General features: G+C 51.5%; 1 protein-coding gene across 7 annotated transcripts in view; it reads left to right on the top strand.

Moving 5' to 3' along the window:
* The window catches only part of TOM1L2 (target of myb1 like 2 membrane trafficking protein), a 120,578-nt gene that overhangs the window by 58,831 nt on the left and 36,984 nt on the right, over nt 1-24,763 (top strand). For all 7 annotated transcript variants that reach the window (XM_082706791.1, XM_082706792.1, XM_082706790.1 and 4 more), the window contains exons 2-4: nt 2,148-2,232; nt 9,772-9,850; nt 17,490-17,639. In XM_082706791.1, coding sequence (XP_082562917.1) covers nt 2,148-2,232; nt 9,772-9,850; nt 17,490-17,639 — 314 coding nt within the window. The remainder of the gene's footprint in view (nt 1-2,147; nt 2,233-9,771; nt 9,851-17,489; nt 17,640-24,763) is intronic.

The raw sequence follows: 24,763 nt of genomic DNA, 5'->3' as shown, positions 1-24,763 counted from the left end.
CCTATGGCCCCACCAAAGTGCAGTCACAGACTTTCTTCCTCGTGAGAGTCTGGTCCGCGGCCGGTGCTGTGACAGGGACAGATGTCCCACTCCGAAGGGCCCTAGGGCCGCTGTCCTCTCCCCGGGCTGGCTCAGAAATGGGGGATACCCTACGGCGCACAGGCCGAGTGGCTTTATCTTGAGGGTGTGCTCTGCGTTTATGGCTGCAGAGATTTCCTTGCTTTTGGGGCCCTTTTGGGGAGTCACCTCTTCTGGGAGTGGGCACTTTGAAGGGGAGGGCTGTTCAGAGACAGCTGAGGGTGGCAGGGAGGGCGGTGGGCTGGAGGCACGAACCATTTAACCCACACATTTGCCTGCTTGGTGCCCTGGATGAAGCCCGGTGCCAAGGGAGCACACTGCAGGGCCGGTTCCAGAAGCTTCCTCTTGCCTGTCCTCTCATCCTTCCTGTAGCCTCTGCTCTTAGTCTTTGCTTCTGCAGGCTAAGCTGACGGGTGTTTTGAGCCATCATGCAGGGGGCCTCAGCCCTCTGCCTTTCCCACCATGGCTCTTGTCCCCACCTTCGAAGGGGCTCTCTTGAAATGGCCCCTCTTTTCCACATGCATGCTGTGCACAGTGCCGGGGAACAGTGTCTCTGGGGTCCGTCTGCCTTGGCACAGTCTCGGACACGGGTTCTCATCCCTGCCTCTCCATCTCCTTAAGCGCTTTCCTCTTCTTATACAGGGCACTCGCCAAATACTTCCTCTGTCCTTGCCAGCCTGGCACACTCGAGGACTTTGGGGACGGGGCCTCCAGTCTCCCAGTGCCCTGTCCAGTCTGCTGGGCGTTCCAGCGCATCAGGGGTCTTTGGGTGCTGTGGTTGATGGATAAAGGGGGCAGAAAAGTTGGGGATATGTCTTTTTTGGCAAAAATTTAAAACAATGAGGGGCACCTGGGTGGCTCAGTGGGTTAAAGCCTCTGCCTTCAGCTCGGGTTGTGATCCCAGGGTCCTGGGATGGAGCCCCACATTGGGCTCTCTGCTCAGCAGGGAGCCTGCTCCTCTTCCTCTCTCTGTCTGCCTCTCTGCCTACTTGTGGTCTCTGTCAAATAAATAAATACAATCTTAAAAAAAAAATTTTTTTAAACAACAAGGCTTTTAAAATGCAGACCAAGGCTGTCACACAAATGTTTTGAGCAACAGCTATATTTTGGGAGTGTGTTGTCACTGCCTGGAAGTATAGGCTTTGTTTGGATGTGTGAGTTCTAGTATGTTATGTAAAGAACAAGGACACTTCCTGCATGTAAGCAGGTCATTGGTGTCATTATTTGAGTAGCAGGGGAAGTGTGGGTTGTATGAACAAAACGGTGGTGATGTTCTCCCCCTCATGGAGTTTACATTTGGGATGGGTTAGGTTGGAATTGGTCTGGATCCGAAGTCCAGCCTGGGTAGTAGGCGGGGTGGTGTCATTCAACTGTTTAGGTTTTGGAGATGGACAGACCTGATCTTGAACACACGTCAGCCCCAATCCAGTAGTGAGATCCTGGCCAATCACCCAACATTTCCGAGCCTGTTTCCTTCCTTTTTTTTTTTTTAAAGATTTTATTTATTTGCCAGGGAGAGATCACAAGTAGGCAGAGAGGCAGGCAGAGAGAGAGAGAGGAGGAAGCAGGCTCCCCGCTGAGCAGAGAGCCCAATGCGGGACTCGATCCCAGGACCCTGAGATCATGACCTGAGCCGAAGGCAGCGGCTTAACCCACTGAGCCACCCAGGCGCCCCTGTTTCCTTCCTTTTAAATGCAGGAGGGAATAATACCTATCTTAAGGGGGCTGTGTTTTTTTTTTTTTTTAATTTAATTTTTGAAAGTTGTAATTATGTTATAACCCATATCCCATAAAAATTGCCGTCTTAACCATGTTTTAAGCGTTAAGCACCTTCGCGCTGTCATGCGGCCAATCTCCAGAACTTTTCATCTTGGAAAGCTTGGGCCCAGATCTATCTCTCTCTCTCTCTCTGGATTTTCCCTTGTGAAGGCAGCGCCCCTAGAACTGCTCTGTTGGCTCAGCCCATCTGCTTGGGAGGAGAATGTGGTGGTTTTGGGCCCTTCCTGTTTCCTGCCAGGGCCCCCTTATTCCGGGAGAAATGTAAATCCGTCTTCTCTCTGACTTTACAGAAAAGGCAACAGATGGCTCCCTGCAGAGCGAGGACTGGACGTTGAACATGGAGATCTGCGACATTATCAATGAGACAGAGGAAGGGTATGTGTGTCCCCCCTCCCCCCGCCATCTCCTGTGAAACTGGTCAGCTCCTGAGGGGTCACTCAGAGCCTGTCAGGGCTTAAGGGCGGGGGTGTTTGACTTTGTTTGTTTCCAGGCTGTTTGCTTTGGCATTTAATAAATGGATACAGTTCATTATCTTTCCTCTTGCTGCCCGTACTTGGTGGCGACCCCATGAGCAGTGAGGCACTCTTTTAATTACCTGCTTTGAACCATCATGACAATGAAGTCTTCTGGTTACCTGGTCCCCTGTGCTGGTCACCCCCTCCAGCCCTCCTCCCTGGCTCTGCCTCCCTGTCACCAATGCCAGGCTGTCTCTGTCCTGTTTTGCTGGTCTGAAGGCTCAGGAGGGAGAGGGCCCACGGTGTTCATAGAGGGAGAAGGTCAGTGTGAGGCACAGAGCAGCAGGTGTGTCTGGCAGCGTCCCCCCACCCCCGAAAACATCCCTCCCCTGCCGGGTTTGTTCTTTCTGGCTGTTCCCTTTATATCCTCTTCAGCATTCCAGCTATGTTCTGTTTACGCTTCCTCCAGATTGGTCTGTGTTCGGCTTCTGTTCATGCCACACAGAACGGTGCTTCCTGTAGCTGTGCCCTCCGCAGTCGTCTGCGGAGTGCCCAGGGGGATAGGCTGGACTCCGGCAGCCCTGGGCTTGCCTCTTGGCGCTGGCCCTTGCTGCCTTGCCATGTATCAGCTGGGGCTGGTTCTGCTCTCAGTGAACAGATACTGACTGAGGGGCTACCTCATGCTGGGCCCTGGTGTGATGTGAGTGCCCAGGGCACGGCAGGGAGCAGGACAGACGCCCTGGAAGCCATTACACGTTCCATTACGTGGTCACATTACATGGTCAGCTGGTGACAAGTCTGGAGTGAAACGAAGCAAGGGGGGGTGAAGGCTGGGACTTAGCTTTTTTTTTTTTTTTTAAGATTTTATCTACTTTTTTATTTATTTAAAGAGTGTGCACACTTGATCCCCGGTTTGGGGGCAGCGAGGGAGAGGGAGACAGAACCCCAAGCAGACCTTTTGCTAAGTGGGGAGCCTGACTCCGGACTTCATCTCACATCCAGAGGTCATGATCTAAGTCAAAAAATCCAGAGTCAGCCCCTTAACTGAGTCACCTGGGTGCCCCTGGGAGTCAGCGATTTTAAGCAGAGGAATCAAGGAAAGCCTCACTTGAGAAGGTGACATTGAAGAGCGACTTGAAGGAGTTGAGGGGGTGAGGTGTGAGGATGACAGCAGGGAAGAACCTTCCAGGCAGAGGAAGCAGCAGGCATAGCAGCCCTGGGACAGAGGGCGGGCTAGTATGTTTGAGGACTAGCAAGATGCTGGTGGGGCGGGTGTGGAGAGAGCTAGGAGGGTGGGACAGGCCCTCATCCAAACAGTGCAGGGCTCTGGCCTTGACTTGGAGGGGAGGGGATTTGAGCAGAGAGGGGCGTGGTCTACCACTCATTTTATCTATTTATTTATTTATTTGAGAGCATGGAGGGGGTGGCAGAGGGAGAGGGAGAAGCAGACTCCCTGCAGGGAGTCTGATGCAGGGTTGAATCCCAGGACCCTGGGATCACAGCCCCAGCCAAAGGCAGACACCCAACCAACTGAGCCACCCAGGTGCCTCAAGTCTAATGCACATTTTTTTTTTTTTTTAATTCATTTGATAGAGAGAGATCACAAGTAGGCAGAGAGGCAGGGGGAAGCAGGCTCTCCGCTGAGCAGAGTGCCCGATGTGGGGCTCTATCCCAGGACCCCGAGATCATGACCCGAGCTGAAAGCAGAGGCTTAAACCACTGAGCCACCCAGGTGCCCCTCTAATGCACATTTTTAAAAAAGATTTTATTAGAGGGAAATCACAAGTAGGCAGAGAGGCGGCGGGGGTAGGGGGAGCGGGCTCCCTGCTGAGCAGAGAGCCCGCTAGGGGGCTCCATCCGGGGACCCTGAGCATGATGGGAGTCGAAGGCGGAGGTTTAACCCACTGAGCCACCCAGGCGCTCCTCTAACGCACATTTTAAAGAGATCTTTCCTGCTACTGTGATCAGAGTGGCCTGGTAGGAAGGGCCGAGGGCAGAAAGAGGGGAAGGGAGTTAGGAGGTGTGGGATGATGGCAGTTTTGACGTGGACGACAGTAGAGGAGGGAGAGGGAAACGGTCAGCTTCGGGATATATTTAGAAGGTGGAACCAGCGGGGTGTGCAGAGGTGGCTGTGGGCGGGAGAGAAGAGAAGAGTCAGGAAGACTCCTGTGTTTAGGGCTGAGCCACCATAGGGAGGGAGCAGGATAAGGACCAAAGATCAGAAGGTCAGCTAAAATCCTACAGCTCCAAGCTGCCCGCTAGGCCCCAGCAGGGAAGCTGTCCATCTGGAGGGCCTGGGTATGGAGATGCGGGCGGGAGCCTGTGCCGCAGGCGCAAGTTGGGGCGTCTTCAGTCCAAGATGGCATACTGCTGCCTCTAAATGCAGGTGTTCGGCTTGGTTCCCAGCACACAGCCACATCAGAGTGGTTGGGGGCTCTGCATTTCTAACGCCAGAGTCACGGGCTCCCCTTCTCTCTCATGCCCCCATCTCCTGTCCTCCTTTCTGTGGTCGTCCAGCCACATCGGACCCCACAGATGGAGGTGGAATCAGTTCCAGGATGCCAAGGCTAGTGCGCCCCAGCTGCTCTGAGGGAGGGGTCCCCCTGGTGGGCCCAGGCAGGCTGTGGCCGAGGTGTGTGCCCATCACTGCAGACACGGGGCAGGCTTTGGGCTGGACCTCAGTGGGCCAGGAAGACAGGGTGGAGTATGGATGCGAGCATGAAAGGACAGCGTGTTGGGGCTGCGAGTGGTCTGGACGAGCCTGGAGAGTGGGGATGTGTGAGAGATGAGATTCCTCCTCCCAGGGTCGAGGAGGCTGGGGCACCTTCCTTTCCCAACACTCCGCTCACCTTCCTTCTAAAGTGGCCCACGCTCCTGGGCCTGCAGTTGTGAATGAGAGCACGTCTGGGACACGTGGGGATTTTCTGTCACAGCCCTTACGGGAAGGTGTTTGTCAAATCTCTCCCTAAGCGGGAGAAAACCCTGAAGTTCAGCTAACTGTTCGGGAGCCCCTTCAGCTCCTTCCGGCTTCGGGGCTTTGGTCCCTGTGTTCCTGCTGTTTGCCTCTCGCTTCTCCCTTTCACCGATCAGTTCTGCCTTGCCCTGGAGCTCAGTTTGAAGTGCATTTCCCTGCCACCCTTCTCTTCCTGATCCAGACAGGTCCCCCCACGTGTGATGTCACAGTACCCTGTATGACAGCAGGCCCATCACAGCGCAAATGTACTCGTCCGTGTGATGTTTGTGAGTTGCTGTCTCCCCTGCAGACCCCCTCGACTGTGCACCCCATGAGGGCATAATTCTGTTTCACATGCCATTTTCTGCCAACACCTAGCGCAGTGGACATATAACTGACTCTTGACAAGCATCTGGTAAATAAGAACACAGCGGAGGGAGTCCCTGAGGGACTCTCTATCTGCTGAGGAATGCAGAATGCAACCCCTGTGACACAGCGTGCCAACAGACACTGCCTCTAACTGAGAGAGACCAGAGCCACAGCAGCTGACTGGCCCTGGGGCTGTCCGTGGCAAAGGCTGCTTGGAGGAGGGGATGCCCAGGTGGCATCTTGTAGCAAGGAGGGCACCCGCCGGGTGAGGCGGGTGGATGGCAGGTGGGAAGGCAGACACCCAGGCTGGTGGGCCCGAGTGGGAAGGGGAATGTTGTAGGATTAGAGGTGTGGAGCCCGGAGCCACCTGCCCAGGCTGGCATTCTAGGGCTCCCACTCCATTGCTGTGTGCGCCCCTATGTCTCGGAGTCCTCGTTTATGAAGTGTGGGTACCGCTAGTGCCTATCACAGAGGCTTGTTGGAAGGATCAAAGGAATAAACATTAAGAAGCGCCTGGCTATGTGTACATTCATGTCCGTGCTCTGCATAGGGACGTGCTCTTCATCCATTAAAGACCTGCCCGTTAAAGATGTCATGAGCCAGGTGTCCCTATCCACCTTCACCTGTAGTGTTCTCTGGCCAGTCCTGGGTGCTGAGCCCTGTGGCCTGCTGGGCCCACCTCTGTCCGCCGTGCTCTGAGGGCTTGCCGTGTCTGCCGTGTCCGCCGCACGCCAAGCCTAGAAGGCAGAGGCAGGCCATGCTCACGTGCCAGAGGTCATCACTGCCTGGCTGAGAAGGGCAGAGGCAGGATGCAAGCCCGAGCTGGCCTGATTCCAGCCGCCCAAACTCTGCCTATGCCTTCTTATTCAGAGCTTCACCTCTGTGATGTTGTGGTCCTGGGGGTACAGATTTGAACTGGCACCTAGGCCCCTCTGGGCTTTCTCTAAAGCGTCCAAGGCTGAGCTGCCCTCCATCGTAAGGCCTCATGTGACAGCCTCTTGTCTCCCGCATCTTTAGCCATTAACGAGGGGTGCCCAGCTCAAGAACCTGGGAATGTTTTAGGCCCCGTTTACCAGGCCTTGCCCAGACTGACCTAGTTCGGGCCCAGATGTATGGATTGGTGATGTGCTCCCCAGGGACTCTGGTGTGTGTGTCAGAGAAGGATCCACTGACCTGCTGACTTGGGGCATTTTCCTGACCACATCTGGACCTTCCCTTGCTCAGGGAATCTTCAGCCTCTACGCTGGGGCCTGCAGGGAGGAGCAGGGTTAACAGCAGAGAGAGGGCTCAGAGGGAGGGAAGACAGACAGGAGGGAGAGGAAGAGTCCTGAGTGGGGGAGGAGGGACAGCTGTGTCCTTGGAGGGAATAAAGAGAAAGCTGCTGCAAAGCAGTGGTTCTGGAACCACAGGACGAAATGAGTTCTGGGATGACTAGAAAGAAGGCTTCTTAGGAGCTTGGGGTGGAGGAGGCCTTGGGGAGGCCAAAGATGGCCCAGATGTCAGGTTCTGAGGCCCTGAGTGCTGGCCTTCCTGCTACCGGGGCAGAGGGGGCATTTCACAGGGGCCCTCCCTTCCTGGCCCTCTCCCGGCTCCATCTTGGCTCTTGACTCTTCCTTCTCTCCTTTTTCCCTGATTCCAGCTCCTTGCTGTCTAATCTGCTGCTGCTGCTTGAAACTTTGCAATTCCTCTGACATGACTTTGATCCTCCTTTCTGAAGCTTCTCCCCTGGGGAGAGAGATAAATACTTGCTTTTGTGCTCACCCAGTCACTCCGAGGCAGTACTTCCCTCCGCTGAATTTCCATTTTAACTCTAACCCGGGAGCCTGCTGACTCTCTGATTTCTCCCCCCGCCACCATCACCCCCACACTGGGAGAGCTCTGTGCGCGCTCTGCTCTCTGAGCTCTAAGTGATCACGGCCCTTGGAGGCTGTTCTCATTTTTCTGCTCTGTGGAAGTTCAAGAGGAGAGGGATGAAGCTCGATTGAGAGGGATGGTAGCTGGGGGTCAGGGCTGACCGTGGCTTGGCAGAGCCTTGGAGAGAGAGGAAATCAATCCACGCTCCTGGCCAGCAGCCACTGACCTTCACCAGCTCAAGTCCACAAACAGTCCTCAAAGCCAGGAGCTTGTCAAGTCCCATATTTGCAGAAATCAGCATTCCTGTTAGGAAACTGCAGCCATACTGCAAACATGCTTGGCAGGGGCCCATTCCCCAGAGAAACTCATCCCGTCAGCCTTTGGGCTCAGGAGCCAAGAATTCCTGCAGGCAGCCACGTTTCAAGTTCAGGATGGGAAATAGGTGACTCAGGGTGTTCTAAAATTTCTTCTAGAAGTCTTGGCTGCCTCCTGTGTATTTCTGTCTCCATGGGGCTGATTGCCAGAGCTTCCAACCTCCCTTCCCCCAGCTTTCTCACACATATTTGAAAGGGCTTTTTCCTTTGGTAAAGAGATCATAAATATTTGAGAGCTATAGGAATAGGAGGTCCCTGACTTACAAACCTTCAGCTTTCGAAAGACCCAGATATTCTGACATGTTGATCAGGGGAAGGCTGGAGCCCACGTGTGTAGCAAAAGGCCAGCCTGCAGGCAGACTGGGGACTCCCAGGAGTGCGGGTGATGGGGCAGCAGGGGCCGGGGGCTTCTTGCCAGACGTAGCAGAGTCCCGAAGCTTTGTTGGATCCTGGCTTAGAATAAACAAAATAACTTGTTAGACCAAAGGGCTGCACCTTCTAGCTGCTTCTAGAGGGCTGGCTAGGGACCACCATCACTCCCAGCTCTAACTGTGATTTAAGGAAGAACATATTCCACGTTCCAAACAATCAGCTTATGAACATGCCTTTGGGAATCCACATCAGCTCCATTACCTAAAAACACACACAAATCTTTGGGTTTTGAGGAGACTTAATTAAGCTTTCTTTCTTTCTTTCTTTCATTTTTTTTTTTTTTTTTGAGACTTTCATTTATTTATTTGAGAGAGAGCACATGAGTAGGGCCAGAGGCGGAGGGAGAAGCAGACTCCCCGCTGAGCAGAGAGCCTGATGCGGGCTGGATCCCAGGACCTGAAGATCATGACCCCAGATGAATGCAGACACTTAACTGACCGAGCCATCTGGGTGCCCCTTACTTAAATTTTCTCAGGGCAAAAAGGAGCTCCATGGAACTGGGGAAAAGCATCCAGGCCTTAGCAAGGAGCTGGCCATTCTTTATTCTGTGTCTGTCTGTTGTCTCTTCGGCGTACCCCGCATCAGTGGGTTAGTTATTGTTCTGAATAAAGAATATTTGCATGGGATGCAAAATGGAAAAGGACCGCAAAGAAGCCCAGTGACAAACCTCTCACCCTCTCCTCTCTGCCACCCAGCTTCCCTTCTAAAGGGCAGTCAGAGTTACCAGCATCTTGGGGCTCCGTCCAGAGACTTTCTCCTTCCTGCTGGTGTGTGTGTGTGTGTGTGTGTGTGTGTGTGTGTGTGTGTGTGATGAGTGTGTGTGTGTGTGTGTGTGTGTGTGTGTGATGAGTGTGTGTGTGTATTATGTGTGTTGTCTTTCCGTCCAGAGATTTTTCTCCTCCCTGCTGGGTGTGTGTGTGTGTGTGTTATGAGTGTGTGTGTGTATTATGTGTGTTGTCTTTTTATAAGCCAGAGAGGAGCATACCTTATCGCTGCTCTGCACACGACTCTGTTCACAATTCTTTGAGTTGGCTTGGTATTAAGGAGTGTCTTTATTTTTTCCCGCGGCTATATCGTGTTCCATTGTGTGGATAAACATGACTTAAATTAACCTGTTTCAGGGTGCCTGGCTGGCTCAGTCAGAAGAGCTACGCGACTCTTGATTTCAGGGTTGTGATTTTGAGCCCCACGTTAGATGTAGAGATTACTAAGAAAACTTCAATGAAACTTTAAACAAATTAGAAAATCTTTCGTTTAAGTTAGAAAAATTTAAACAGATTTTTTAAAAGTTAACCTGTTTCACAATGATGAAGATTTCATTTGTTTCCGGTCTTTTATGTGTATAAACGTGCCACCTAATACTTTGTGTGTAAGCAAAAGCCTTGTATACATGCTGGTTCTCACCAACAGGAGTGACTCTGTAGGGTAGCGCCCCTGAGTGGAACTTGCAAAGATTTAAAAATTTCCTTTTCTCCAGGCCCAAGGATGCTATTCGAGCCTTGAAGAAGCGACTCAACGGAAACCGGAACTACAGGGAGGTCATGCTGGCATTGACAGTGAGTGCTGCCCTCGTGGGGGTGGGAAGGCCTCTGGGGACATCCATGTTCATGGCCCTGCCCTGCTTCCATGGCCTTCGCTCTGTCCACTCAGCACAGCCTCTGGAAGCCACGGCCTGTGGATGGCTTGGCGTGAGCATCACTGGGGTGTACCAGAGCCTTCCCATAGTGCCCTTGGGTTTTCCTGCCTTCCCCCAAAGTGGGGCATGAGCTGCAAGCTGATACATACGAGCAGAGGATCAGGCATGTGTGACACTGACTAGTACCGAAACCCAGAGCAGACAAGCCAAAGGCCTGGCTGTGGATGTCCTTCCGGCCACCAGCCTGCTGTGAAGCAGCCCCACTGGCAGCCTTTCTGGCTGTCACGTCCCTCCTTACAAAACTGCTGACTTCCACCCAGAGCCTGCCCGGGACTGTGCTGAGCTTTTCAGGTGTTAAAGCGATTGCTTACAGTAACCTTCCCAAACAGATGTCATAGTCCCCTCAGTGCGTCCCCTCAGTGCAGACAGAGGTCTGTGGGTTCACCCAGACTTTGGGCTAGTGAGTGCCCAGCTTTGGATTATGGAAATATAGAAACTGGTCATTGGTTCAGAGATTCTGGAAAAAGTCAACCTAGTGACTCCTTTCCGGAAGAGACAGACCAGATTTCTGCTCTTTCTTAAAATGTCAGGAAACTCAAAAGGACAACTTTGGGTGTTATTTCTGTCTGGAAAGCTAACAGTTACTGAGATGTGGCAAAATCTGGGACACAGTGAGTCCTTATAATGAAAGCTGTAATAGGTCAGCACTGTGGGCTTCTCTGCAGGTTTGAATAGTTTATTGTTTATCCAAAACAGCTGTAACATGTTTCCTTTAAAGCAGAGAAACTGGATTTTACAACCAAGTGGAAACCCAAGACTTATTAGGAGAGTGTTCTCTGCCAGAGAATTGGGGTTTGGATAACAAAGATGAAAAAGACCAGCTGAGAAACAGTGACTTGAAAGCTTTGGTGTTGCTTCAGCATTTGAGCAATGGCATTCACCAAACCCAGAGTGATGCCCAAATCAATTGTTTTTAGTAACTAAAATCACCAGGGAATGAACTCTAAGATGTTGGGGCAGTTTCCTGGTATCTAAAACATATCCCTTTACACACCCAACTTCATGGTAACCATGTTGGTTGGATGGAAATCTTTGAATCTTTCTTCTTCTTCTTCTTCTTCTTTTTTTTTAAGATTTTATTTATTTATTTTAGAGAGAGAGTGCATGAGTGGACACGAGAGCAGGGGGAGGGGGAGAGGCAGAGAATCCCATGCAGATTCCACACTGAGCACGGAGCCCGATGTGGAGCTCGATCTCATGACCCTGAAATCACAACCTGAGCCAAAACCCGAGAGTCAGACATTCAACCAGCTGAGCCACCCAGGCACCCATGGATGGAAATCTCTAAAGTGGTCTCTGTCTTTACTTCCTTCTGAAAGAATATGGTGAACATCATAGAAACTTCGCTGATGGCTAGGTTTATTATTGTCAGTCCCTCAGCTTTATTGAGCTATTGACATATAACATATGTGAGTTTAAGGTGTACAGTGTGACAATTTGATACACATGTATATAGCAAAATGATGATCACCGTAAAGTTAGTTGACATCTCTGTTACCCCCACACAACTACCTTTGTTGGGGAAAGGGGAGATAGCATTTAAAATCTAATTTCTTGGGGTGCCTGGGTGGCTCAGTGGGTTAAAGCCTCTGCCTTCGACTCTGGTCATGATCCCAGGGTTCTGGGATCAAGCTCCGCATCGGGCCCTCTGCTCGGCAGGGAGCCTGCTTCCCTCTCTCTCTGCCTGCGTCTCTGCTTGCTTGTGATCTCTGTCTGTCAAATAAATAAATAAAATCTCTAAAAAAAAAAAAAAGAAGAAGCTGTTTGTCTTAAATAAATAAATAAATAAAATCTAATTTCTTGGGGCGCCTGGGTGGCTCAATTGGTTGAGGGTCTTGCTCTTGATTTCTGCTTAGGTCATAATGTCAGGGTCCTGGGATCCAGTATTGTGTTGGGCTCCCTGCTCAGAGGGGGAGACTCCTTAATAATAAGTAAATAAATCTTTAAAGATCTAATTTCTTTTTTTTTTTTTTTTTTTTAAAGATTTTATTTATTTAACAGAGAGAGATCACAAGCAGGCAGAGAGAGAGGAGGAAGCAGGCTCCCTGCTGAGCAGAGAGCCCGATGCGGGCCTCGATCCCAGGACCCTGAGATCATGACCTGAGCCGAAAGGCAGCGGCTTAACCCACTGAGCCACCCAGGCGCCCTAAAGATCTAATTTCTTAACTGTAAAGTGTATACTACAGTATTGTTAATTATAGTCATTATGGTCTACGTTAGACCCCAAGAGCTTACTCATAGTTGGGAATTTGTACTCTTTGACCAACATCTCCCCGTTTCCCCTGCCCTGCAGCTACCATTCTACTCTGTTGATTCAAGTTCAGCTTTTTTTAGATTCTGCATGTAAGTGAGAACATTAGGTATTTTTCTGTATTTGAGTTGTTTCACTTAGTGTAATGACCTCAAGGTCCATCCATGTTGTCACAAAAGGCAGAATTTACTTCCTTTTTATGGCTGAAGAGTATTCATATGTGTGTGTGTGTGTGTGTTTGTATACATGGATATGTGTTTGTATACATGGATAAAGAAAGAAATAGCACACGTATATCACATTTTCTTTATACATTGATCCATCATGGAATACTTCTGACTGTTTCCATGTCTTGGCTGTTATGAATAATGCTGTGGTAAACATGGGCTTACAGAAAGCTCTTTGATACCCTGTTTGCATTTCTTTTAGATGTATACCCAGGAGTGGGATTGCTGGATCATATGGTAGCTCTGTTTTTAATGTTTTTTTTAGAACCTCCATACTATTTTCCATAGTGGCTGCACCAATTTACATTCCCACCAACAGTGCACAAGGATTCCCTTTTCTTCACATCCTCACCAACGCTTGTCTCTTGTCTTTTTTTTTTTTTTTTAAGATTTTATTTATCTATTTGATAGAGATTGCAAGTAGGCAGAGAGGCAGGCAGAGAGAGGGGGTGAGAAGCAGGCTCCCTGCTGAGCAGATAGCCTGATGTGGGACTCCATCCCAGGACCCTGGGATCATGACCCAAGCTGAAGGCAGAGGCCCAATCCACTGAGCCACCCAGGCACTCTCTTGTCTTTTTGAGAATAGTTATTCTAACAAGTGTAAAGTAAGCTCTTAAGGTGGTTTTGATTTCGGTTTCCATGATGATTAGTGATGTTCAGCATCTTCTCATGTGCCTGTTGGCCATCATGCATCTTCCTTGAACATGTATGTTTAAAGTCCTTTGCCCATTTTTTATAAAAGTTTATTTATCTATTTTTAGTAATCTTTACACCAAGTGTGAGGCTTGAACTCACAACCCCGAGATCAAGAGTCCCGTGCTCTGATTGAGCCAGCCATCTCTCCAATAAGGAGTTAATATCAGAAGTATATAAGGAACTAACTCAAGAGGAAAAAAGGCCCCAGAAAACAACACCTTTGGCCACTTTTAATTGGATTGTTTTTGGTTTTTTTTGTTGTTGTTGTTTTCTGGGGGCTTTTTTTTTTTTTTTAAGATTTTATTTATTTATTTATTTATTTGACAGAGATCACAAGTAGGCAGAGAGGCAGGCAGAGAGAGAGAGGAGGAAGCAGGCTCCCTGCCGAGCAGAGAGCCTGATGCGGGGCTCGATCCCAGGACCACAGGATCATGACCTGAGCTGAAGGCAGCGGCTTTAACCCACTGAGCCACCCAGGCACCCCTCTGGGGGCTTTTTTGCTCTTGATTTAGTTCCTTATATACTTCTGGTATTAACCCCTTATTGGATAGATGGTTTGCAAATATTTTTTCCCATTCTATGGCGTGCCTTTTTACTTTGCTGATTGCTTCTTCTTTTTAGTTAGACATAGTCCCACTTGTTTATTTTTGTTTTTGGTGTCACATCCAAAAATATCTTTGCCAAGACCAATGTCAAGGAATTTTTTTCCTGTGTTATCATCTGGTAGTTTGACGGTTTCGGGTGTTACATTTAAGTCTTTAGTCCATTTCAAGTTAATTTTTGTGAGTGGTATAAGATAGGGGTGCACTTCAATTCTTCTGCGTGTGGTTATCCAGTTGTCCCAACACTGTTCATCATAGAGACTACCTTTCCCCATCGTTGTATACCTCTCATCAAATATTAGTTGACCATATATGTATGTATGGGTTTATTTCTGGGCTCTCAGGTTCTGTTCCATTGTCTTTTTTTTTTTTTTAATGCCAGTACTATACTGTTTTGATTATTATAGCTCTGTAATATAGTTTGAAATCAGGAGCCATAATATCTCCAGCTTCATTATTCTTTCTCAGGATTGCTTTGGCTATGCAGGGTTTTTTTTATAGTTCCATATGGATTTTAGGATTGTTTCTCCTATTTCTGTGAAATTTATACATGGCTTTGGGTACTATGGACATTTTAATAATTTTAGTTCTTCAAATCCATGAACATGGGATACCTTTCCATTTATCTGTAGCCTCTTTAATTTCTCTCATCAGTGTCTTATAATTTTCAGGGTACAGATCTTTCCTCTCGTTGGTTAAATTTATTCCTAAGTTTTTTGTTTGCTTATTTGTTGATGTGGTCAGGTCTTCTCTGCAAATCCAGAGATGTCTTTGGGAGCCTTCTGACATGTGCAGATCCCTGTCACTATACCAAAGGCCCCAGCCTGGTGCATGTTGTATGATCTCATGTCTACTTTTATGGCTTCTCTGTCTTTGTCTTCCCTTACTGTATTAGTTATTCTCAGTCCTCCTGCTCCTTGTGGACTTTGACAAAAATATCAATATTTACCCCAAACGGGAGTTTGTCAGAGGTCCAGAGAGGCTCTCTGCTTGGGTGTGTAGGCAGTGTATGGACTTGAAATGGACTTGAAATAGCAATTTCTGATTGCTTTGAGGGACCTTTTGTTACTCCTTGAGCTTTGGCTACTAGAAAATGGCTGCTGTGTGTTTCATGCTCTACAGGGACTCATTTACCAGGGCCATTTTTGGCAGAGTCCCTGAAGTAGCTGAGTGGCCCTTGCCAGCCAGGGAGGGCCTCCTGCATCTCTTGCTCTGCTAGGCTGCCGGGCTGCTCTGGAGCACATGCCACCTCTGTCCGGGGCATTTCCAAACCTGTGTCTGAGCCCCAAGGGTCAGCCTCAGCCACACTGACTTCAAAGTCTGCTGTCCTGGAAGACATAAGGATGTGCTCCCAAAGGTGTGACAGGTGTCCTGGCCTGTATTGCCCTGAGCGTGGTGGCAGAGCCACGGCTGCCCTGCCATACTGGCCTTCGTGCTCCCCTTTTTCCCCATGTCCTTTCCCACCACACCTGCTTTCTTCTCAGCATCCGTCCCTTCCCTTCCCCACCTGCTGCTCATAAAATAAACCATTCTTCCTGCCATCTGCCTTGGCCCCAGCAGACCGATGCCTGCAGAGTTAGGAGAGGGTGTTAGAGGATTCTAGAAAGAAGGGAAATTGTAAGTTCCCAGAGGGCAGGAAGAACCCCTCTCATTCCTCTCTGCAGTCCCCATGGTCACTGTGAGGGTGAGTGCTGGTTACTTTGTGGTCACCCAGAATCAGGCACACGTAGAGGCTGAGAAAGAGAATGCCCCCGTGGCTGAGGAAAACCTAGGTGACCCGAGGATGCTGAGCTGTGGGGATTCCTGGGCAAGCTGAGCAGAACCCAGAGCCTCCCATGGTGCAGGCAGGCAGTGGGGAAAGGCACCGTTTTGACTGGCTCTGTGGCTGCCAGGCTGGGGGCACAGGCCAGCTCTGGCCTCCTCAGTGAAGTTACCAGCATCTCCAGGCCTCAGCTTCATCATCTCGAAAGTGGGATAATGCCCATCTTATGGGTGATTTCCAGGACCGGATGAAGGAACAAGAAATCTGGCACCCATTGCCTGTCATCTGTGGGACTCCCGGTTGATCTTGGAGGAGAACTGTTGAGGGGTGGGGGTGGCCCTGTGGCCTCCTTGTGGGTGAGGAGACAAGGACTTTGGAGAAGGCTGACCACTTAAAGAGAATTAATTCTTGTGAGACTGGAATGAAATGGTGTATAACGTGGAGGCTCCCACACAGTGCCCAGCTCGTAGTCCGCTCTGTTTGTTAAGCGTGTGGGCCTTTCTTAATGGCCATGTTTCGTCAATGCCTCATCCTATGAACCCAGCCCTGTGGAATGGCTGCATGAGGTCACCAGCGGTCAGCTCACTTTGGGCCACTGAAGATACCCAGGCAGCCAGAAATGTACCCTATTGTCAGGCACATTCTGAGGAGGCATTTCCTGCTATTTGACCATGGCATTGGGGGATGCTTGTGTGGGAAGGACCAAGTGATTGTATGGGCTGTTTACTGAGAGCTGAGAAGTTCAGAAAGCTGTGTTCAAGGCCGGAGAGACTCTTCAGTGGGTACCTCTGAATTCTGAGAGGGCCTCTCCCCTGTCCTGTTTTGGGACTGGGAAATTTTCCCTTTCGTCAAGTGTGTACAGCAGCCTCCTGAATGGTAATCATGCCATCGTGGTCCTGATTTACTGCCCCCCACCACAATGCAGGGTACTGTGCTAGCTGTGCTTCAGACATACTCTGTCATCCTTACTATGGTCCTGCAAGGAGGCACTCATGTACTCACTTCACAGATGAGGAAGCTGAGGCTCTGACAGGCTTGTCCTGGGCCATTTAGGGTGACAGAGCTGAGATTCAAGCCCACACTGGTCATCCGTCCAGAACACACATGCACTATGCTTTTGAGTGGTTAAGGCCTGGGTACCTCATTTTTCCAAACAGGGAAAGACCAAGCAGGGTTGGGAGTGAACATGGACCTTGAAGCTGACTGGCAGCGGAGGCCCACAAACCATTTATTCATTTATTTATTTATTAAAGATTTTATTTATTTATTTGACAGAGAGAAATCACAAGTAGATGGAGAGGCAGGCAGAGAGAGAGAGGGAAGCAGGCTCCCTGCTGAGCAGAGAGCCCGATGTGGGACTCGATCCTAGGACCCTGAGATCATAACCTGAGCCGAAGGCAGCGGCTTAACCCACTGAGCCACCCAGGCGCCCCCGAACCATTTATTATGAGTAGAAAATCCTGAGTCACTGCCAGTTGTGATTGCCGAGGCAGGGTTGTGTGGGGCGTGTATGTGTGTGTGCGTGTGTGTGTTCACTTGCCTCCTCACACGCAAGGGCCAATAATTCACGCGGCAATTCAGGCTGTCACAGCAGCCCTCTCTGTGACAGAGCCTGAGTCCCATTGGCTAATGTCTCACACCCAGAAGCCCGGAGAGAGGAGTTAAAATGCTAATTTTCAGGGACCGCTCAGTCATTTTGATCTCATTAAAACACCAGCATCCTTCTCATGCAAAACTGGTGCTTCAATTACCAACTAATTGCCTGATTATTGTGCAGGGACAGGCGACTTTAGTCAGCAAGGGACGCCCGAATTAGAGTGGAGGGAGGCAGTGCCATCCCGGTGTGACTCTGGAGGAGACGATGCGACTGATGCCACTGTGCGGGAGAAGCAAAGGCTGGGGTCTGGGTGGAAACTGAGCTGCCACCGCGGTGACCCTCCTTTCCTCTCCACCCACCTCAGGTGCTGGAGACGTGTGTGAAGAACTGTGGCCACCGCTTCCACATTCTCGTGGCCAACCGGGATTTCATCGACAGTGTCCTGGTCAAAATCATCTCTCCGAAGAACAACCCTCCCACCATTGTGCAGGACAAGGTGCTCGCTCTGATCCAGGTAGGCGAGCTCCCCTTGTCCGGTTGGCTGGGACCCGGTGAGGTGGGGCCCCTGGGCAGTGGGTCCTCATGCTTTCCCATCATTTGGAGGAAAGAAGGGAGGCCCTCTTTGGGTTTAAAGACCTGTTGCAAATGCTTATGTTTCTGTTCTCATGCCACTGGAATAAAACTCTGAGGGGTAGCTGTCAAGCCGGTTGACAGAGTCTTCACTGGTTTTCTGGGTGCCTGGCTCTCTGTTGCCCACCCCCCAGGGGCAGGTTGGGGGCCTGGATAGGCCTCTGAGCCATCGGGGACAACGTGGAGCAGGAAGGGCCATACTAGAGCCAAATGCAGAACTGGCGGGGTACTGGTCGGGAACAGCTCTGTGACAGGCGGGGTGAGATCCAGGAAGATGGTGTTACAGAGTGATTCACTGAGAAGGTGACATTTCTGCTGGACCCTGCAGGACGTGGGGAGCTTGGCGGAAAGGGCAGAGCGTGAGAAGTAGTGCGGGCCGAGGTCTAGCATGTGCGTCAAAGACAGCAGTTGACATGGGTGGGCTGTATTCAGTATGAGCAGATCTGTAACAGAGTACCCCAGAACTTAGGGGTTTAACATAGCACCTGCTTATTACCTCCTTGTTTCCATGGGTCAGGAATTCGGGAGCAGCGTAGGTGAGTGATTGTGGCTGTCTGGAGGTTGTGGTCAAGACTTCACCCAGGATTGCCTCCTCTGCGAGTTCGAGGGGCAGAAGGAGCCACGTCCAAGGTGGCTCACCGCAGGGCTGCTGGCGGGAGGCCCCAGCTCCTCGCTGGCTGTTGGTAGGAGGCCTGCGTTTCTTGCTGTGTGGACTTTTTGAGTGTCCTTAAAACATGGCATCGGGTTGTCCCTGGAACAAGGGATCCAAGAGAGCTGGAAGGAAGCTGTGGTGCCTCTTGGGACCGACTCTCCAGAGTCACACACCATCTTTTCTGTCATATTCCATTTGTTAGAAGGGAGTCACCAGGTCCAGCCTCAAGAATCAAGGAATGAAACTGCATGTCTGAAAGAGAAGGGGATGCTTTAAAGCTGTCATGTGGCTCATAGAGTATGATGAAGAATGTCTGGGGCCAGGAGATAAGGCCAGAAGGATGGCCAGGGGCTCATGGGCTGTGCACGCTGGCAGCTGGTGCTCTGTCCTTTGGGCAATGGGGAGCCACTGCACTTGTCTGAGCTGGGTACACATGGACGGGTCTGGGTTTTTGACCTAGCCCCCCGGTGACAGGGTGCAAGCACATTTGTGAACAAGCATGTTAGTGCTCTGGTGGAGGACAGATAAGGGTCTGCAGGAGCCAAGACGATGGGAGGTGGGGAGGGTGATGGCCTGGGCTGGGCGGGAGACCCTGTGATCGGGGGTGGGCGTAGGGGGCATTCAAGTTGGTGGTGGCACTTGAGCCTGGACAGGAACGTAGGACCCCGGCTGAGGTTCTCTCCTGTGTCCTCTGCCTGCAAGTTCTGTCCATCCTTCAGGTGGCTCTCAGAGGCCTCCCCACTCCTAGGTTTGCAGTGTTCCCTCTCTGCTATCACTCTCTTTTGTGGTCTTCTTTACTTCTGGGCTAACTTCTCTCTCATCTGCCTGGCTCTGAGCTCCCCAAGAGCCCATGGGCATTATATCCCCGGGGTCTAGAGCAGTTGATTGTGTAGAGTAGGTGTTTGATAAGTTGTTTTTCCTAACGAATGGGTGACTGTGGTTTGCTGAAGCTCTAAGGAAGGGGAGGAGTGAGTGACAGCAGAGCCACCTCCTTCTTAGGTGGTCCCTGTGTCTTCATTCTGCCCACCTGGCTGGCATGTCTCCATGTGTCTCCTTCCCTCCTCCCTCTTTCACATGCTCGCACACTCAGGTGCAAATCACCTCACCCGCTCCCCTCCCCACCCCCACTTCTGCCCTCGACTCCCCCATTTGGGGACTTTCCCAGTACACTGCCCTGCCCCAACACCCTTCGCATTTGATGTCAGGCCCGCAAATAGTGGCTTTTTGCTCACAATGGAGGGGGCACCCCAGCCTGAACCCCTTGTGCCCACCGGGCCTGGCCACCCCTTGACAGGCACAGCCGTGGCCAGGCTTGTGACTGCATCACCCTGTTGACGAGGGCTCTGGGACGCCTCATGATCTGGTCATGGCTGTAGCTGTCTCTGGGGGCACCGGCCCAGCTTTCCCATCAGGATCTCAGCCTCCTCCCAGCACTGCTTCTTCCAGCTGTGTAACCTCAGCAGCTGTTTGAACCTTTCTGGGCTGCTACCTCCTTATCTGCAGAATAGGGGCCTGTGTCCCTGCCTCCCTACACCCAGTCCAGGGTCTGAGATAGCCCATAGGGGCCCAGCGGCCGGCGCCCGTGTTGTGAAGGCTCCCCCTGCTGGCTCGGCGGTGGCATGAGCGCCCACGGGGGGCAGGAGTAGGATGGGCCCCTGAGGGCATCATGGGCTCGTCAACCATGATGTTCTGTATGGTCCCTCTAGGAGAATACCAAGAGCTTTGGATCAGGGTACTCTCTGAGGGGCTTGCTTATCTACCTGGGAGGGTTCTTCCTCTCCGTGTTTTGAACCTTCCTGAGGAGCTTTTGTTTGAAAGCGGACAGCATTCAGAGCTGGCGGCTGGCTTGGCTTCTGGGATGGGGTGGACAAAAGAACAAACGGGGTTTTCAGCCTTTTCTTTTCTTTTTATCGAATTCTGTATGTGAGCAGGAGGTCACACATTAAACTAGCTCATACAGCTTGCTAAGTTTTTACAGACTAAACATACTCAGGTAAACCAGCCCTGGTATCATGACGCAGAATATGACCCACACCCAAAGAACTCCAGCTGCCTGGGAGGACCCCCTCGTCTCACAGCCTAGATGGAGTGCTCGTGTCCTTGAACTTCATGTGTGTGGCCTCTGCAGCAGCCCTCTGTTAAGTCCACATGTCTGACTACGCCTTGTTTGCGGGTCTCACCTTGTCACTGGGTATGACCGTTGGCCTTCTGTTCCTGTTGCTCACATCGCTGGGCCAAGTCCCTTTGGGTGAATGCACCCCGCACTGTGTCTCCTTCCCACGGATGGTGGGCATGTGGTGTTCCCAGTTTGGGGCCGCTATGAAAAGTGCTGCTATTAACAGCCTGCAGGTGTCTTTGGGTAGTCATGTGGGTCTGTTTATATCAGGCCTGTGTTAAGTCGAATATGTGAAACTGCCATCTTTGTCGGTCAAAAATAGGAAAAAACGAGTGATTCCTTAAGGGTCAGCCTCACAGCTGGAAGCAGAATTGCGGGGGGATGCGGGATGGCCACACTCCAGGACTTACACTGGCAGGCCCTGCTGCTCCTTCCCACCGGCCCTGGAGCGCTGTAGTTGGGCAACTGTTCTCACCAGCACATCCTCGACAAAGCCTGACTGATGAGTGTGTGGACGTATGGCATCTTGTCAACCTGTTCTTAACTCCTTGGAGAAAGAAGATGACTTGATGTGCTTGTCAAATATACTTGTAAGAACTGGGCAGTGTGCCCTGAGAGTCTGATGTTCCCCCTGGGAAGGGCAAGTGCTGCTTCCGCCATGGCACAGGATAGGGGGTGAAGGTGCCGGATCCCTGGCCTTCCTGCCAGCTGGAGAGGAGGCAGCAGGCCATCGTGGAAATGGCAGCGAGACCGAAAAGAGGAGCGGTCAGGTGTGTGGGTGCCAGAGCCACGACAGTTTCTTTCCTTGCCATCCTCGCCATCTGGGTGTTTCCTTGCACTCTTTGGAGCCCAGCTGCCGGGAGTGGAAGTGGGCCAGTCCCAGCCCCGCCCCTGGGAGCCAGTGGTTTTATGGGGAGACAGAGGCTTGTTAGGTGAAAGAGGGCCAGGGCCTACCCAGGGAGGACTTGAGCTGGCTTTGGGATATTTGAACGACAGCCCTAAACTCTGAACATATTGACGCTTGAAAAGCTTTTAAGGCCAAGGGGTTAGACGGAGAAGCGCTCCCCACCCCGGCATCCACCCCCAGGAAGCATGCATGGAGCTCTCAGCTGGAGCTGGGACCTTTAGCTCTGATGACCAGGAATGACCAGCCTTAGCCCATTGTCTCTCTGATCACTCCCCTACAGTGAAAGCAGGGAGGGGGCCTCTCTCCAAACTAGCTTTTCTTTCTTTTTTTTTTTTTGCTTTTAAGGTCTTATTTATTTGAAAGCTCTGAGAGAGCAGGGGAACAGCAGGCAGAGGGAGACAGAGAAGCAGACTCCCCACCGAGCAGGGAGCCCGATGCAGGTTCAATCCCAGGACCCTAGTAGGATCATGACCTGAGGCAAAGGCAGATGCTTAACTGACTGAGCCACCCAGGCACCCCTCCAAAGCAGCTTTTTAATAGTCTCCTGGTGCCTGTAGGGAGACGGGTGCTTGTCCTCGCATGTTCTCCTGGCTTCCAGCCCACCATGCCTTCTGATTCCTTTCCTGGGATGCTGATCACAGGCATTGTCAGCCTGAGATTGGACACACTGGGGCCATTGCCACTGGCACACGTTTGCTGTCAGCAGCCCTCTAGGGGGATTTTTCAAGAGAATCAGTGGATGCCTATTCCTCGTTCCCACATCCTGTCCCTCCTCTCATTGAAGGCATCTGTGTCCTCTGGCTGTCCTCTAGCCATCTGTGGCCACTCCAGGCCCCCCAGAAGAGACACCCCTCAGGCTTGTGTGCACCAGAGGCCCTGCCCTTCAGAACACCTGGGGAAGACTGCCCTCCATCTCCCCCAGCCCGAGCCCAGCGTGTAAGCCGTGAGACAGGGCCATGGGAAGCGGTCACCTGACTCAGGTGTGCGGGGCCAGTGGGCTTCCCTGTCGCAGGAGTTTCCCTTTGGGAGGGGAGCTGGTCCCCCAGGCAGCAAGATAGGAGGTACGCCAAGGGCACAGCAGCCTGGTGAGCAGCTTTGCCGACTTCTTTGCTCCCAGCCTTTGAACTGCGTGCCACTTTCAGCCCTGGCTCTGTGTCTCACCTGGTCCCCAGCTGGCCTTTGGCTACGTGCCTTTCTCTGTCTTCGTGTGAAGTCCCATTTGTTCAGAAGACAAGAAGGACACTTGTGCCCTGTGTATCCCTCAGCCTTTCCCTTGCAGTCGCTTTCAGGAACAGAAATGATACCGTCCCCGTAGGGTAACCTCATGGCCGTGCCTCTCCTGCCTCCCTCCCCCTCCCCCCTGCCCCTTTAGCCTGCCTCCCCACCCCCTGCCTCCTAGCAATCGAATCTAAAAATACCCTCTTTCCACAGCAGGTTTTTCTTTCCACTGAAGAAAGTGAGCTGGTGAGGGTGGGGGGAGGAGGGGCTGGAAGTGTTGTATTCTTGGAAGGTGTCTGAGATGTGGTGGCCCGGCCTTTGACCCCCTTCCACGTGGACTGGCAGTTCTCTGGAGACCCTGTCACTGGGACTAGGCAGTCTGGTCCAGAAGCTGAAGCAGAACATGGCAAAAGCCAAAAAAACAGGACCCATAGTCTAAATCAACAGTTGTTCATTGATCTGAGATTGGATGTTGTAAAACTTCGTCAAAACTTGTGGGATACAGAAACAACGACAGTACAGTTTATGTTCATATAAGGCCACAGTCTGGTGTTTGGTGTGCAGTCCCAAGGAGCAAAGGGAAAAAAAGCATGAAAATGTTTTTTCTCTCCCTATTTGACCTCCCTCTGGGCCCTTCAGCCCCCAGCACTGTAAACAGAGGCCAGAAAAGCACTTTGCTTTCCTAGAGGGCAGGTTGCTGGGACCAGCCTTGTGGCTCCTTGGCTTTAGATTGGGGACCCGGAATGAACCAGACTTCCTGAGCTTTGCTCCCTCTCCTAGATTCTCACATCTCAGCTGGGTCAGCCGTCCAGAGGGGCTCCTGCTTTCTTTGTCAGGGTCACCTCAGTCCATGGACAGCCTAACTGGCCATCGTTCCATGTTCTCCCAAGTAGAACAATAAGGATGCTTAGTAACCATGAGATCTGAAGTCAGTCGAACTTAACAAACGATGGCTGACTGCCTTCTCTGTGCAAGGGTGAGACTGGCTGTGTGCCTTCACAGGTGTGACCTCGTGGGAAGGAAAGATAGGAGCACAGGCATTTGGCCATTGTGCCAGGAAGATGCCAGAGGCCTGGCATCTCTGGATGGATCCCAATTCTGCGTTTCCACTTACGACTGTTCCCTTAAAGGTGCCTCCCACCCTGTTCCCCACTGACATCAGAATCTTGTTCAGTAGAGAACGCCACCACGAACGTATGCTCTGTGAGCAGCCGGCTCACCCCAAGCTGCACAGGATCCCCTGCAGGGGTTCAAATAGTAGCAGGCAGGAAGATTAGTCATGGCTGCTTGGCTATAGGTAACGGATGCCAGTTCCAGCTTGCCTAGGCAAAGAGGACAGTTTGTCATGACCAGGCAGGGGTTCCCAGAATGCTGGGTTGTGACTAGATCTGGGGAAGGGACAAGAAGGGATCAGGGAAACCCTCCAAATCCTCTCTTGGCTGCACCTTCCAACACATAGGCTGTCTCTGCTCCCCGGTCCCCACTGGGCACGTGACTGCTTCCCAGAGCCCCGCATCTATAGAGGACAGTGTCATTTACCCAAGGAGAGGAGCCCAACTCTCTCTAAGCTCAGGTCAAGCTCCTGGGAGGAGGGGAAGCTGACTGGCCTGATTTGGGATGTGTGTTTCCCTGCTGGTGGCACAGAAAACCAGAGAAGGGGGGCTCGTTGGCTCGCTGTCAGGCCAGGTGCCCCAAGAAGTAGCCACTGCCTGGAGAACACAGCGATGGTTCTTTAATTTCCATTCTTCCTATCTCCGATCTGGCTGACATGGAGGGTAAGATGAATGAAAAGTGGTCCCCTGGAGCTGTTTGTTTTACCTTAGAAATAGAGGCAGGAAGTGGCCCCAGGAAGAACTATCATGCTTTTTTCTCCCCAGCCTCCCCCAGCAGGCTGTAAACCCAGTCTTAGACCCTAAATGAACATGCTAGCTGCATTTTGAAGCAAGCCTCCCAGGACTCAGCTGGATTTTGAATCTGGTGGTGGCAGCCAAAGCAGCTGGTAGAAAACAGGGCTCTGGGGCACTCCCTAGGGGGATAGGCCTCGGTGCTGCTACTCTCCAGCTGGCGCTCCAGACGGGCCTCTGCAGGCACCTTGGGCCCTGCTCAGCCTCCAGA

Source organism: Mustela nivalis (genome assembly GCF_964662115.1).
Source record: "Mustela nivalis genome assembly, chromosome: 17".
Lineage (NCBI taxonomy): Eukaryota > Metazoa > Chordata > Mammalia > Carnivora > Mustelidae > Mustela > Mustela nivalis.
Note: the sequence above shows the minus strand (reverse complement) of the source record. Positions and strands in the feature narration are given on the sequence as shown.